General features: G+C 36.1%; 1 protein-coding gene across 1 annotated transcript in view; it reads right to left on the bottom strand.

Moving 5' to 3' along the window:
* Positions 1-17621, bottom strand: part of TPP2 (tripeptidyl peptidase 2) — a 68692-nt gene that overhangs the window by 12952 nt on the left and 38119 nt on the right. Inside the window, 10 exon segments of the mRNA XM_079138661.1 lie at positions 934-1085; positions 5755-5793; positions 7586-7664; positions 7940-8184; positions 9485-9622; positions 10544-10640; positions 12168-12268; positions 12503-12619; positions 15135-15289; positions 17438-17544. Of these exon segments, the coding sequence (XP_078994787.1) occupies positions 934-1085; positions 5755-5793; positions 7586-7664; positions 7940-8184; positions 9485-9622; positions 10544-10640; positions 12168-12268; positions 12503-12619; positions 15135-15289; positions 17438-17544 (1230 nt within the window).

Genomic DNA, 17621 nt, shown 5'->3' with positions numbered 1-17621 from the left:
ATTCAACTACATAGAATAGACTATTATGGAAAAAATAAGCCAAAAGTCAAAGCTGGGGGAAAATCTGTGACAAGTACAGAAAAGCATTAATATCTTCTATATTAAAAAGTTTAAACTGACAAGAAAAATCTAATGTCCTAATAAACAAATGGCAAAGAACATATTTAACTGAAGAAGTTACACAAATAATAAATAACTTGCTAAAAGTTCAACTTTAATGGCTAAAAAAAATGTAATTACATAATGTAAGAGCAATAATGGCCTCATTTTTGCATCCTGTAGTAGCACATATATACACAGATGAAATATAAATTATATTTGCACTAGAAAGCAATTTAGCAAAACAGTTCAAGAGGACTTAAAAATTAATATTTGACTCAAAAATTACACTATGCTAAAAATTTAACCTGATGGAAGTTAAAAAAGTCTTCATAAGAATGCTCATCATAGCATTAGAGAAAAGTTTAAATAGATTACATTGCATCCTTAGGACCATCAACCATACTGTAATTAAAAATGATTCTTTATTGGGCTATTAAATCACACAGGAAATGCTCATACCGCCTCCCCCCCGCCAAATAACTGGAAAACTAGGGCACATTATCATTTGCACTGCTATATGGAAAAATATAAAGACAAATAATAAAAGGACAATGATTATCTTTGTATGGTAGGAAAAAATTACCTCTCTTTTCCTTCATATACCTACTCACCAATAAAATTCTCTTTCAGAGCAAATTAAGGTGATTGAAATATTAAAATTTATCAGAAAAATTATAAAAATGAATATAAATACAAGAAACATTTAGAAGAAACTATAATCCTACCCTCCGCCAATAGCAGTTTTGAATAGAATCTGGATATCCACACAACATTGTAGTTGGAAAAATAAAATTAAACATCTGGAGGAACAAAATTCACTCAAAAACCTACTTTGTCATCCACTGAATTTTAAGATCCCGTAATGCTTCAGTAAACTCTTCTTTTAAATCTTTCTCTTTTTCTGAATCTTTTTCTTTATCTTTGCTGCCATTCTTAGTCTTTGTTGGTGGAGGTATTAGGTAGTAATGGACAGGAATTACATCCTATGAATGTCGAGAGAGAATTTTAGGTTAATATGCTTAATTTTATGTACTATAAAATCATGGTTAATAGCTGAGTATCATGTAACCTGAGTTGTGTCTGAGTTGTACTACCTTATATTTCAGATTCTAAGGGTCATAATTTATCAAAGTGTTAATCTGCAATCACAATACTTTTTTCCAAACTTTAAAGTACTAAAACTTCTAATAGCTCCTTTGAAATAAAGGCAATAACAACAAACTTTTCTCCATTTGAGTGTATTTGGTATTCTTAGCTCTACTTGACAGACTAATGACAGAAGTACATGACCTTTCACACTTTCATCTAAGCAGGAGAGGGAATAAGATAAAGATATAAAGAGATAAGATCTTCATTTTCAAGTAAATTTAAGAGGCATTTACACCTTTGTTTAATCAATAGGACTTGGTGAGTTTCTTCCAAGTGCCAGGTAATGTTCTAACTGGTGAAAAACAGGGCAGACAAGGCCCTTTCCTGTCCTTACAAACACACATTCTAATGGGGGAACTTAGAAATAAACATATAAGAAAGTAAGCGATTTCTGATAGTGACTTCTGATGCTGTGAAGAAACTAAAACAATAAAAGGACAGAGAGTGATGGTTAGGTAAGGTGGGGGAACCGATATAGACAGAGTGGCAATGGAAAACTAAATGGATCTAAAATGAGCTACATGAATGAGTATAAATACACCTAAATAATCTAACTGAAGAGAGGAGGCAGGCCCAGTTCAGGAAGTAGTGTTCGAAGGCAGAGCAGCAGACACTGTAAGCAGGACTTGATGGAGTATAGTTTAACAATTAGATGTTAAGTACACAACAGAGCCTAACAATAGTTTTATGCGAAGTAGTTGATTTAAGACACAACTAAAGAGTTTTGCTTTTAAATGACTTGATCCTATGTGGATTTAAAATTTTGGTTTGTTTTCTCATAACCTCCCCATAATATTTGGAGAATGGATCACAGAAGGCCAAAGTAGAGGCAGGACAAGTTAGGAAGCAAACCTAGGAATGGCGACGTGGCATTAGAACAGAGAACAGGTTGTGGAAACTGAAGAAAATGACCAGATTTGAGATAGAGTTGCTGACAGTGTTGGAAACAATGGGACGAGGAAGACCACCAGGGCAGGGGACGGGGAAGGGTGAGCCCAGGGCTTGTCCCAAAGCATGCTAGCAGCTAGAGGCACTGTGACCTGGGAAGAAAGCAAAAGCAATCTGGGGTCATGGAAACCTTTTAAGAAAAACTATCACGAAGAAAGAAGCAACCAAGTGACAGCAGGGCTGGGGTGGTGTCCACCAGGGAAGGAGGGGAGCAGACACCTGGCTGGCAGGAGCCTGTGACCACCTTGGTAAGAGCAGTGCCACTGGGCAGCTGGGATAAAGGCCAACAAAGAGAACAGGGAGGGAATAAGTCTACAGTTCTTCTGAGAAATTTTACTTTGAAGAGAACAGAGAAATGAAGTGTAAAAACATTTGTTTTATGGTAGGAAGGCTTTTCTTACAAAAAGCAATGCATTGTTTGGAAAATGAAATCACATGTTACACACACTAGGTTTGTTTTTGGCATGAAAACTGGTTGTCTTTAATTAAATCATTATTTATCAAGCCAGTTTCTCAAACACTATCTTCATGTTTATATTAAAAATAATGTTAAATCAAATCATATATTCATTTTAATTAAGTTCTTAGGAGCAGAACAAATTTTTATCAATAAGACCTTTGCTGCTGTCATTACAGTATTTAAGGAAAAAAAATTAACACAAATTGAGACAAAAATAGTATTACAAGGCCTTACTCTTCTAAACAGAATTTTTCAGTGTATATACTACAAAAATAAGTTCATTTTTAACAAAATTCTCAGTACAACTCAATTTTGGGTGTAAAATGCTACAACAGCAAATATGAAGAACTACTGTTGTAGTTTTAATAGTATTTCAACACAAAATAATAACTACTTAGTTATCTCGTAATTCATTTATAGCACAGAAAACCACTTTGACATGAGATTCCATACAAACCTATCTGTAGCCCTTGGGCACCCTTCCGAGGTCAGGAACAGGGCCTGAATGAAGGTTTTATGTGAAGTGTGAGAATGGGAAAGGAAACAGGCTATGTTGCTTAGCTTTTCCAGAACCCTGCCACAGTCTGGTGGTTGACTCTCCTGAGTGGGCGCTGCCTTGGGGAAAGCCAAGTTAAGGTGTCTGCAAATAGTCTACCGCCAAGGCCCTACCGAAACATCGCCTGGGCATTGCCCACTGCACACAGACAAGGCATCCAGGAATTAAAGGTAGAAGAGGCTTCCAGTATTCACTTTTTGTTAAGGCAATTCTATTCTCTTCATCATCCAGTGTGTCAGAATAAGAATGCCACTTGTCAGGCAGTACACACTCATTCTAAAAGCAACAGTGCCCTCCCTCAGTTTCCCAGACTAGGAAGAATTGTGACATCTATGAGTAGGAAGTCTATGTAGTATTGTAAGGCAATTTCTCTTCTGAAACTCAGAGGTAAGGCATTTGCTATTACCGCTTTAATACTAAAGAAAGAAAATAGAAATAATTAAAAAAGAGCAATCCACTAAAATTAATTTAAAATAAAAAATTAACAAAGACCTATAAAAAGTAGAAAGAAATACTATCATGGAAAGCTTAATCTATTAGAAAAAATATAAATCAAGCCTTTATAATCAGCACCATTATAAATGCTAGTAAAATTTTATAAAATACTTCAGGACAAGAATTTATTATTATTAAAATTTCAAGTCTGGTAGTTTTAATTCATTTATGATCAAAAGAAAATGAATCTGCTTTTCATTTGTGGTATCAAAATAATTTTGTTCTTTTTTTGCAATAAGTATCTTTTCAACTCACTTCTCCAGGGCTTAATGCAAGGTTGATTTAATAGAAATGATTTTGTACCTTAAATCTTGACTAGGGGTTAAAAAGACAGCCAAGAAGCATCATCAGAGCAGAAAAGCTCTGTAGAGTTTTCCATAGTGGACATTCAATGGTAAATTTAAAAAGTATTACAGTTCTTTACAAAGTATTTCAGTGGTGTTCAAACTGACAGTCAAACTCACCTGCCAAACTACTCTTTGGGCGGCATAACACATTGCCATTTACATTCTGTTTCAAAAATGCAAATTTTTTAGTTCTCAAAATTATTATTAGCTATAAATTTAAAAAAATTTAAAAGGTTTATACGAACTAAAATAACTAAAGATTAACTCATTTGAATGCTATATATGGTCTTTTAAAAGTAAATTCTTTCATATTACATATCCATATGTAATTTTCTTTGTAATTTGCTTACGCTGCTTAGTTTAAAGTCAGAGCTTCACTGTGTACTTGCACCGAAGACAGGAAGGAAAAGGTAGAAGTCACCATAGAGGCCAAGTTCCTCACACAAAGCCTTCCGAGCCATCAAGTAATGACAATCTGATTCATTCAACACTTTTTTGCCTTGCACAACTTAACCCAAACAAAATCCACCAGAACTCCCCCAAAGTCAACCAAAATATGCAAGAGGAAAGAAAAAAACAAACAAAAAGCAATTGGGCATGATCTTGATGACATGCATCTTCTATCTTCAGGATTCCGAAAATACCTTCTCCCCATTCTCCAAAGCAATGACCTTTGAACTATCTTTGTGACAACCCAAAGACACAAACATCAATATATAAAATGAAATGCAGTTTTTAAATGCTGGTTCTGTTTCTTTGAATAAATTTACACAACCCTTAAATGGAACAAAATGTTCAATTGAGACATACTGGTCTTTACTCCTCTATCTGGGAAGATAATTCCTGGAGTGTACTATGTTTGAACGAAGCATTTATCATTGTACAACGGTATGGACATTTGAATAAAGGAATTTTACCTATTATAAAATGGTGATCCCCAGTTCCACAGCACTATAAATTAAGAAATGTACTGACTCTTCCACTGCGGTACTCCCTGCTGAAGGAAAGGCTAAACAGTGCCAGTGGGGCTTCCCTGGATCACTCCCTTTAAATCTTCTATGTTGAGTTACTTTTGGCTCTAGCAGTCCATAAAGACTGTCTATGTGCTAGGGGAAGACGAGCAGAACACTGGAAGGCAAAATCTGCTCATATTTAGTATGAGCTTCCATTTTTTGTCAGCAGTTCATATTTCTGATCCTGTGATCTCCACTGGGGTGTTCTGACTCTGTCCTTCCAGAACTAGATTAGATTCAAGAGCAGGGAATAAACTTCACTTCAGAAAGCTGGAATATTCTATTAATCATATTATTCAGTTTAAAAGAGATTTTAATTTGGAATATAAATGCTTTGGCCTTTACGGTTAAAATTTTATGCTGATCTCTTTATAAGATTTTAGATATATAAAATTTCAAATTTTATTACTTGATATCATATCTGTGGCAAGAAATGAACAGCATTAAAATTTTCTGAAACACAGGAACAACAGGAGTTTTCTAGCAATTTATGGTTGGTAAAAACCTTTAGAAAAGCAGTATGTTAACACTGCTCGTAGGCAATGAAGAGCTCTGTACTAAAGAATGTAAAGAAAGAAGACTAAGGATGAGATTAAAAAAAAAGATTTATAATAGTGACAGAAAGTTTAACTAATATGTAAATAAGGTTTTAAGACATTGTTTTTAAGAACTGACAATCAGTACCTTTTTAAATTTTCCTTGTCGTTTGGCTGCAGACTGCCCCTGGGAGTTAGAACGACATTCTGTAAGAAAACATGCACAATCTACACAGGATGGAGACACCACCTCTGTCTGATTTTCTTCAACTTGCATTCCACCTGCATGTGTCTGTGATCCAAATGGCACGCTTTTATACAAAGCAACACTGCCACTTCGAGTTTTCAAATACAAGTATGCTCCTCTAAGAACAGACGTTTTTCTGCTTTTTATCTAAAGTATTTGGGGATCAAACTTCATTACTTAAGATTAAGAACAAATGCAGCTGACAGTCTGCAGGATCCGATTCTGAAGGGTGTCATCACAATAACACAAGCCTACGTATTCTTATAAAAAGCATCATTCAGGGTATCATGAAAGTCAAACAGAAGCAGAACAAATGGTTACCTCCCACCTGCCAAAAACATCAGAAAAACAAAACTACTCATCAAGAAAGATTCAATAAATAATGCAATGGAAATTATAATGCACTCAGCAGCTTAGGTTACTGCTCTAAGAAAGTCTACCTTACTGACTACAGTTAACCAACTATGGTTCATCCCACATAGCTGTGATTTAGTTTCACAATTGCTTCTGAAGCCACAGTCAGGAAGTACTAAAAATTCATGAATTTTTAAGGCATGTTTTTACTAACAATTCATTTGTTATGCTTGTCACAGAAAGTGGACTCTTCGCAAGAGTCGTCTGGGTGCAAAGTTCAGAGTTGTAGCCTCATAATTGAAGCAGCTATGCTCCCCAGGAAACAAACAAACAAAAAAGACTATGAGGATTTCTTAAATTCCAAAATCAACTACTGACTTACTTCAAATTATACTAAAGGATAACTAAGAAATGAGACCCAAGAAACATCGGGACAAACAATTTCTCTAAGCACGAAATTTTTAATTATGATTCAATGGCAGTGAATAAATGACCTTGTTTCAATAGTGACAAAAAATAAATATATAATTTTTAAGATGAATAAAATCTCGTTTTGATAATATTAATAAACTCCAGCATTAAGTGGTAGACTTACTTAGTTTTGTAAGAACTGACACTAAGTTGTAAGAATGCAAAGCTGTTAAGAATAGCTTTAGTGAGTATTGACTGAAATGACACTATGACAAAAGGTGACACGGATGGATGTAAGTACCATTCTCATAGTGAATCTGTAGTGAAAACACAGATGGAAAAAACTGACAAATACCTTACAAGTTGTAACATTTGTTTCTAAACAAGCAGAGACAGGTTTCTAAGAGAAAGCATGATTTTGAAACAATAAAAGGCGATGCCCAAAGACATCTCATATATTTGCCTACATTAATTACGTAATATTTCAATAAGAGAAAGGTCTGCTTAAGCATGAAAAATGTTGTTCATTTGTAATAAATGTTCTAATTGGCTTTTAGAAGCAACCCAAGAGAATGTGATTTATTCCAATTTCCATAATATTGGCGAAAATTCTACAGCATGATTTAATTTTAAACACTTCATTTATTTAAGCGAAGTTTGATGTGGATCTACAGATTTCATAAGAAATTCAAGTACATCTGCCACTGAGGCAGGATGGGTTCAGGGCCAGAGCACACAGGCTTGCAGAAAAGATGACTCAATCTTTAGAAAATAAGACACATTTTAAATGATAGGCAAATATTAATCCTCTTTCACTAGTTACTCAAGAAAAAACACTTTTAAACTGCCTCCCCTCAACCCATGGATATTCTATTTTACCTAATCTGAAATGTAGAACTAATTCCCATCTTTAAAGAAATGGAAATTTTGGAATAGACAGTTTCAGTGTAAAATAACTAATACTTACAGCTTTCTTGCCAAGTTCAGTCTTTGACAATGTTAGTGATCCTGCAAGGTAGCATCCGGGTCCCGCCCCTTTAGGTATTCTAGTGGGAAAATTAAAGAGGAAAAAAGCAACAAAGAAGAAAGTTTCACAAAGATAATTAGGGGAAAAACATCAAAACAATTCTGTGCTGAAAAAATTCCCATAGCTAAGATTTTAAAAAACAAAAACAAAAAACAAAACAAAACAAAAAACCAAAAAAAATCCTTCAGTCTAAAATGATAATATTCTACAACAATTAGGCCTAATACAATGAACTGAAATTGGAAAAACCACAGTTCAAATAACAGGTTAAGTATTAGCAAAGTCATCACTTACTTGTCATCGGGTAAGGAAGTAACAAAGAATGGTTGGTTATATTTGGGTGGTAACGTCAAGTTGCTTGATTTCTTCTTTCCTAGAAGTGCAAGACTATGATTTTCATGAATATCTAAGCTCAAGGTATTAGATAACCTATGAGAAACAATAAATGGAAGGTCTTTAAGACGCTCCAGGTCACTGATTTGTTCATGACGAATCTGTAGTCGAATTGTATAATCTCCCTTCTCCAATTTCAAAGAATACTAAAAAAAAAAAAAAAAAAAAAAAAAAAAAAAGAACATTTGGGAAAAGTTAAGGATAACCAAGTAAGAGGAAATGACAATAAGAGGATAAAGAGAAACAGTTCCCTTTACAGAGTGTCCACCAGGTGGGAGGGACAGCACAAGTGAACAAAGACACATGCACAGAATGCCCAGTGTGCCAGCGAGCAGACAGAGGACATCCTGCTGCTACTCCACGGCACACAGGCAGTGAAACCAGGGAGCTCAAGTCAGGTCTGACTCCTAGGCCCTTACTCTTTCCACAATACTCCCATATTCTTGGCTAAACCAGTGTCCATACTAGACTTACAAAAGCAATTTTTGTTTTCAGTTCATGGGTCCACAAAGACATATACAAAATACAAAAAAAAAATTAGTAAAACTGAAGTGCTGTATAGTATCTAAAACAAATACACATGGTGTGTATGCATACATATAACTTCTGGTGATGTTTACACTACAACTCAAATGTCACACCCGCTTAGAGCAAACAGGAAAGAGGACGCCAACAGAGTTCAAAGCATACAGAGTGACCGTGTTCATGAAGAATGGATGTTGTATTTTGCATAAGCACTTTCTTCTAAGATCTGAAAAGTAACTGAAGTAATGGGACCGCAGTGATTCAGTCTGCACTGAGATGAGACTGCTGCTTGCTTTGAGGAAAAACTTTCAATCAGGAATAAGATTTCTATAAATTATGATCAAAAGACTTCAATATGACCACACAAAGCACAGTGCCTGGTATGATTTAAAAGTGCTCAATACACAGTTGTCAGATTAAGAAGTAGATCTGAAAGTGGTAACAAACTGAAGCCACCTGGACACTGCTTAATGTTCCCTTTAGCTCACTAGACCTGGGGCCATTTTGAGGTGCTCATGTACCTAGGATGACCTGCCTTCCACTTTCACATAGGTGGCAGCAGTGTGCAGGAATGAGAAGTACTATACAGTTACACTGCACTAGGGGCATAGCTGGGTGGAAAAGCTTGTACTCAGCATGCACAAGACACCAGCACCTCAAACAACAAACTACACTGTCCAGGGCATCATGCATGTCCTCCTCTAACACCACGCGATCAGCTCAACTGCACAGCAGAAGAGCTGTCAGTCTGTTCCTCAACAACTACAACAGGCTAGGAAGTTTCTGTAGTTGGAAAAGTACTAACTGCAAGACCATGGCATCTGTAAAAAGCACAAATATTACAATAACAAGGAATCAGGGTTCCATTAGTTCATGGAATAGCTTCTAACAAATTCTAACAAATCGTTGCCAATTTTATACCTGATGTGGATAGGCATCGCCTGAACCCATCTGTCTTTTGTTCTGGTCAAAAATAATCCACAGTTGACTGTCAAATTCTGATTCATATAACAATTCACAAAGAAGTGGGCAGCTTGGAGTTACTTCTCCACTCTTAGGCTATAAAAAAATAAAGAATGATTATACGATGTGGTTTACATATAATTTCTTTCTTTATTTGGGGGGCGGGGGAACCAGGGATTGAACTCAGGGGCACTCGACCACTGAACCACGTCTCCAGCCCTATTTTGTATTTTATTTAGAGACAGGGTCTCACTGAGTTGCTTAGCACCTCACTTTCACTGAGGCTCGTTTTAAACTTGCCACCCTCCTGCCTCAGCCTCCCGAGCCGCTGGTTACGTATGATTTCTAATACAGATTTTGAATGCTGGTATCAACATAAGACTTTTTCATCAAAAAGTATTCAAAATACTTTCTTGTGAAAATTCTGAAAATGTAGAACATCTAGTATTTTGACGCTAATTAAAGACACTTTTCTTTAAAATGTCAAAAAATATAAACATAGCTAATATGTTCTCATTAACCAAGCAATATTCTTCAGGACCTCTAATTATAAAATTGAAATCTGACAATTCATCTCCCTAACACCAAAACCAAATTCATATTTGTTCTTCGACTGTCTACTCTGCTGAAATCTCACTATAGAAACTCTGACCCAGTGTTCACACTGGTTTCAGGTACTGTCACTCATTCCACCTGGGGGCCATTCTGAGCTCTCACTCCTCTGAGGACTCCTTCAGCAAGCTATCATGCCTGGCACCATAATCTGAAGGACTGTGCCAACTCTGGATCAGAATGCATGAAGAAACAGGTATCTCTGATCATAAAACCTAAAACTTCAAGGTCAGGTCACCACCAAATCATGCTTTTCTGACTCCACATCAGGATGGTACTTAGATGAGTAGAAACCATAATTTCCTAAGCATAATCCCAAATTAACCAGGGTTAACAACTTGATTCAGTGATTCATAAAACATAACATTTCATCATGTGGGTATACTTTACCAGGCAAACACTTACTTGATGAAAGTTATAGGTCAGGACCATCTCATAGAGTTGACGATTATTTGGCAAAACATCTCTTGCTCCTAAAGGTTTTGTTTTTGCACTCACTGGGCTATAATAAAGCAATCATATAATTGATTTGATTCAAGAGTTCATTTCAGGGGACAAAATGATAAGCAATAAAATTTATAATATATACAAAAGTAACCGTGAGCATTCCTGAAAACTCTTTCAGTATACGTCATAATATTTTAATCATTAACACATACAGTTCTTTATTGCCCACATCATAGCAATACCATTTAAATTTTGCAAAAAATATTACAAAGACAATATTTTCAAAATAAAAATATCATCAAATATTGCAAGCAGCTCTCAGCCTAACTAAATCTCACCACTAGGGTGGACAATCACTAACAGTGCTAGGACAGTTTTGATTTGCACCTTTCTGTTCAAACTGCTGGTGGTGCTGTACTGGCAGAGCAGGGGTTACACCTTGGCCTTGTCCTAATCCAGGGAACAGCATTTCATTTTTTTAGAATCCTCTAAAAACAAGTTAACTAAAGTGTAGATTTTTACAAAGGAAAGCACTGAGATTAGGAAAATCAGTTTTTAAAAGTAAAAAATGTCAAATTTGTTAATTTTATTATCCCATTTATATAACATGTTAGCAGAGATACCCTGTGGATAGCAGAGGACAGATGATTCTATTGGTCTATTTTATAGTTTGTAAGATACATACATACATTATAAAAAGTTCTCTCTTTTTGTGGGGGGTGGATTATAATATTCACAGAACTTTCTAATTACCAGATTCTGGACTACAGTGAGTCCTAGATATTAAAATCAAAGGTAATGCTTTGATATCACTAATACTTTGTTCCAATTTTTGAGATCTAGGGGTAAAAGTTCAAGAAGATACAAGCTCGATGTACCCTCAACTACTATTCCCTAATGGGTTCTCTCTCTCTTTTTTTTTTTTTTTTTTAGTATTTTTTAGTTGTCAGTGGATTTTAATTTAATTTATTTATTTATATGTGGTGTTAAGAATCGAACCCAGTTCCTCACACATGCGAGGTAAGTGCTCTACCACTGTGCTACAACCCCAGCCCACAACAAGTTCTCTTAATGCATTTACTACCAGGCTGCATGCTACTATGGGTTAAGGTCAGATTAAACAATAAAAACAAGGGCTCTCCTTAACACAGCATTAAGGAGAGTGCAGCTGAGGTCCCTGTTCTCCAGGGGGAGCTGCTGAGACAGAGTCCAGCAAGACCTGCCAGCATTTGCGACTTCTGGAAATGAGCGGCTAAGGATGTGAAAATTAAAATCAGAGAGAATGTTAACTTGTTGCTTTCTGTCAAAAAATGAAAAGGTTAATGCCCACCAATCCTTACTGACAGGACAGATATCTTCTGTCCTAAGCTTTCCCAGCCACCTGGGACAGTGAGGACAGAAAGTGCTGCTGTGCTGACTTGCAGAGACCTGTGAAGGCTCCAAAGCTGCAAAGTCAAACTGGATTTTCGTCTTGAGCATTCACACCTAGCTTAAGAAAAATGACTTTTCAAAGAGTGTAAGAGATTCCCTACCCACATCCACCATCAACATTCGTAGCCCCTAAAAATTCACTGAGTGATACCGTAGTGTTTGGACCCAGTTCTTCAAAGTTATGCAGGGAGCCAGATCTTCATATTTTAAGGAAGACTGAACATCAAAACGGTTGATTCCTTCTGATGCGTGCTACAAAGGATATTTAACAAATTAATTTCCCAAACTTCAACTGAAAATAAATAGTACTTTGTATCTAAAATCAATGTATCTAACATAAAATTTATAAACACCCATGAACAAAGATTATTATTTTCATAACCATGGATAATTTCCCCAATAAGATTTAAATATAACCAATAAAATTATTTTTCAGTAACATAAATAAATCTCATTTAAAAATGATGAAAATATCATAGAACTTACAATGTTTAATTGAGGAGCAGTACAGACTATCCCATGGAAAGAAATGGTATAATCAATATTGACATCACTTAGACTTGCCCACCAACGAGCAATACAAAATTCAATTGCTTTCCCACCCTGCAGATAAAAATAAGAATAAATTATAATATGCAGACCTTTTATTTATTTTTCCTAAAATTACGAAATATAAAAATTAGCTGTTTTTTTCTTTTTAGCAATTTTCTGATTTGTAGTCAGAAAACTCAAAGGACTTTTGTCATTTGTGCTAGGTGTTAGGCAAGTTATACCTGTAGACTTAGATGGCTATCAGTACTTAAATACATAATCATTTATCATAATCTTACACTTTTTAATCATAAAAGATTTGAGGCAGATTTTGGAAGCATGTATAGTAAAATGCTGAAAAAGTGGAATAAAAATTAGGATCAAAAGAAAAATAATTAAGAGTAAGGATAAGAGAAAGGATATAACTTTATAAGGTATATTCAACAGGCACAGTTGAATTTTAGGCTAAGAGCGTCCTGCAAACTACAAGAAAATGAAATTATGGTGACACCTTTCTCCCTGTTAAGTAATAAAAGTAAAAAGGGAAGAAAAACTGTTCCTAGGACTGTTTTTTTTTTTTTTTTTTTTTTTTTTTTTTATTGTAAACAAATGGGATACATGTTGTTTCTCTGTTTGTACATGGCGTAAAGGCATACCATTTGTGTAATCATAAATTTACATAGAGCAATGTTGTTTGATTCATTCTGTTATTTTTTTCCCTTCCCCCCACCCCTCCCACCCCTCTTTACCCTCTATACAGTAGTTCCTTCCTCTATACTTGCCCCCCTCCCTAACCCTAACTCTAACCCTTCCCTCCCCCCCATTATGTGTCAACCTCCACTTATTAGCGATATCATTCGTCCTTTGGCTTTTTGAGATTGGCTTATCTCACTTAGCATGATATTCTCCAATTTCATCCATTGCCTGCAAATGTCATAATTTTATCATTCTTTATGGCTGAGTAATATTCCATAGTATATATATACCACAGTTTCTTTATCCACTCATCAATTGAAGGGCATCTAGGTTGGTTCCACAGTCTGGCTATTGTGAATTGAGCAGCTATGAACATTGATGTGGCTGTATTTCTGTAGTATGCAGATTTTAAGTCCTTTGGGTATAGGCCAAGGAGTGGGATAGCTGGGTCAAATGGTGGTTCCATTCCAAGTTTTCTAAGGAATCTCCACACTGCTTTCCATAGCGGCTGCACTAATTTGCAGCCCCACCAGCAGTGTATGAGTGTACCTTTCTCCCCACATCCTCGCCAACACCTGTTGTTGCTCGTATTCTTGATAATCGCCATTCTAATTGGGGTGAGATGGAACCTTAGGGTGGTTTTGATTTGCATTTCTCTTATTACTAGAGATGTTGAACATTTTTCCATATGTTTGTTGATTGCTTGTAGATCTTCTTCTGTGAAGTGTCTATTCATTTCCTTAGCCCATTTGTTGACTGGACTGTTTGAATTCTTGGAGTAGAGTTTTTTGAGTTCTTTATAGATTCTGGAGATTAGTGCTCTATCTGAAGTATGATTGGCAAAGATATTCTCCCACTCTGTAGGCTCTTTCTTCGCATTGCTGATAGTTTCCTTTGCTGAGAGAAAGCTTTTTAGTTTGAATCTATCCCAGTGGTTGATTCTAGCTTCTATTTCTTGTGCTATGGGAGTCCTGTTAAGGAAGTCTGGTCCTAGACCAACAAGATGAAGATTTGGACCTACTTTTTCTTCTATAATCTGCAGGGTCTCTGGTCTGATTCCGAGGTCCTTAATCCATTTTGAGTTTAGTTTCGTGCATGGTGAGAGATATGGGTTTAGTTTCATTCTGTTGCATATGGATTTCCAATTCTCCCAGCACCATTTGTTGAAGAGGCTATCTTTTCTCCATTGCATATTTTTGGCCCCTTTGTCTAGTATGAGAAAATTGTATTTATTTGGGTTTGTGTCCGTGTCCTCTATTCTGTACCATTGATCTACCTTTCTACCTAGGACTGTTTTAAATTAAGTTTCTTAAGGAATCAAGTCCACTAGAAAGTTTAAAGAAACCAATTACATAACATGAACATAGAGGACACGAAAGTGACAGAAACATGAGAGATGTGGGAAAGACACACCAACTGAGGCAGAGCAGCAAGTGTGAGTAAGAACACGGTACGTCCACCTTCCTCACTTCCTATACCACAGCCTAGAGCGGAAATCCGCCCTTTCGTGAGGGCACCTGACACCAAGCACCTCACATTCTCGAGGTATTAATAAAATAAATGACCTGGAGAAAAGTGTTCCATAAGGAAATAATTATACAGAGGAACCAAGTTAAACCAGTGTCCAAATTATGAAGTGTCAGAATCCACCAGATTAGCACTTTTCCTTAACTAAATTATTCAAGAGTTAAAAAGAGATGCATATTTACATCCAATACTTAGGTTTAAGTACCCTAATTAGACTACTTATCTCCCACTTCATTTATTTGGTATGAACAAAATTCACAGTCCTAATGTACTCTGGATAGAAACTATAAAGTCAAATTCAAATAGTCAGTCTTAGCCCATACCAAAAAGGAAAGTGAAGTTTCAAGCTGTTAAATAAACTTACTAGGACAGGAAAAGCTTCCGTCAGAGTTCCTTTTTCTGGAAGGGAGCAGAACTTATAGAATTCATGACTTCGATATGCTCTTTGCTTTACAAGCTGTACTGCATGAAGAACAAACTTGGCCGACACCTCAGAAGAACACGAACACACAGTAACTTCTAAAATAAGAAGGAAAGAAGCAAAGCTTTAAACTAGTCAGACCATAAAGTGGTTTTAATACTGACGTTTGTTTAGGCAATAATATATAATGAATAAAAAGATATACTGAAATAAAACCCATGTACCTCCTTAAAAACACAAACAGAACATTAATAAAGCCAGAGAGCAGAAGATAATCTGCAGGAAAGATAAATGGGCATTAAAATGAGCTGCCCTCTTGCTGCAAGCACCAGGAGACACACTGCCCACAGGTGGACAACACTATTATCCTTATCAGATACCTCTTAGAGACCCTCCTTTTTTGCTGGTTTTAGCTGAAAACCAATCAATTCCTCATAAAGCAAAGAGGATTATAATTTTTTTAAAATCTCTATTATTTATCTTGGCCTAAATTCCATTAGTATCTATTCAATCAACTTCTTTGATCATTTTTCCCAGTCTCTCTTGTCCCTCTTGGTCTCTCTCCACCTGGTCTGCTCCTGGAGAAGGATCATCAGAGCATACTTTACCAAAAGGCAGTGTTGGAAATGAGCCCAAACCACTGTGAGACAAGACCAGCAGCTTATCAAAAGAATACTCTCTCTGCTCTAACTCACGGGAAGTGGAGCAAGGTTCAGTTTTTTGTGGTTCACAAGGACAAGTGGGCACACAGCTCTTGGAATCCAATCAACTGCTGAGAGTACAAAATCTAGCATTATGACAATATTTCTAATTATTTGAAATAGAAATCACTGTAATACACTTCTACTCTAACACTGTAAAATGCTGAGATACTTGCATTCTAGATAATTTAATAACTTTTCAAAACACTTGAGAGAAACTATTTTTGTTATTAACCTAAACAAATCATCATAATCATAACTGTCATTTACCACTAAATATGTAAGCAATAAATTCAGTATTAATTAACCATAGATTTTTATTCTTTAATATCACTGGTGTGCATTTTACTGGAGACTTGAGCTATACAACTCTGAGAGACCCTATGTGAATGGTACTACAGAGATGTTCAATTTAGCACCTCTAACCCTGAGCCCCAGAATAACTGTCAAGCATATGAGTGTAATCTCAACATGGACAAGCTATGTCCCAGGTGCCTCCTAAGATCTCTAATCCTTACAGTTTAAACATAATTAGTTGAAAGAGAAGTTTGGTCAATGAAGCAACCTGCCCCAAGTAAGCATTAAGATACGGCAGAGTCTGGGTCTGAGGCCCAAACTGTCAATTCCAAAGCTCCACTGCTCCACGCTGTCTCCCTCTGATCCAGGTTCCTGTAGTCACCAAGTAAGTCAGAGGTTTGGACTAGATGCTGCCAAGGACCCTCCTTGGGGAAAAGGCCTCTAGAAACAATCCTCCTCTATGGAGCTCAACACCTCACCCTGGAACATATGGTGCATAAAAGTATGTTTAGGGAATAGGTCTATCGCACCTCCTGACTGTCCTCAGGAAGAAAGCAACACTCTAGCAGTGTCACTGTAATTGGAGTGCAATTTAAGAGGATACACTGAACCCTGTTTCAAATCGGTACTCTAACTTGCAGTTTTTATTATTTATTACTTTGCCCTTACCCATTACATGTAGTAAGAAAAGTCTTACATTTTCTGTGATATCAAGAGGGGGGGAGACAGACAAACTGCATTTAGACAAATGACTAGAAGAGTACAAAGAACCAGAGATAAGTTCTTCTCAACTAGGTCTCACATGTGTATTTCATGATGTCATTTTAAACAAATGTTCAGAAGAGATACACCTGTATTTACACATAAGCACAAAAATGCTTTCCTAAGCCAAATATAAGCTTTTTTTTTTTTAATAATGATAGCTCGGACTGGACAAGATAACCTGTGTAAAATGCTGAACAATGTGTCCACACCCTAGAAGTATTCAGTAATGCTGGTTATTAATTTAAATTGGATTCATATATCTGTAACACAAAATCATTACAGAGACAGGATGTCTGTTAAAATAAGTGGTTAAGGGGTGGGGCTATAGCTCAGTGGTAGAGCGCTTGCCTTTCATGAGTGGGCTTCTGGGTTTGATCCTCAGCACTACATAAATAAAATAAATAAAGGCATTGTATTCATGTACAACTAAAATCTAAAAATAAATAAATAAATAAATAAAATGGTCCAGACAAATATACTTACCAGCCCATGTTGCACCCTCAGGAACCTCAATGAAATGCCTTCGAATCTGACCAGGTTTAAAATGTACATCCGTAAAGGCTAGATCATAATGTGAAGACTCATTTACTCTGAAAATAAATTTAAAAAATTATTAAATGTGGAATTGTCATACAAATAGCTATGTTTGTAACAAGCCCACTAGCAC

This window comes from Sciurus vulgaris (assembly GCF_902686455.1).
Source record: "Sciurus vulgaris genome assembly, chromosome: 4".
Lineage (NCBI taxonomy): Eukaryota > Metazoa > Chordata > Mammalia > Rodentia > Sciuridae > Sciurus > Sciurus vulgaris.
The sequence above is the reverse complement of the archived record's forward strand: the minus strand, read 5'-3'. Positions and strand labels throughout refer to the sequence as shown.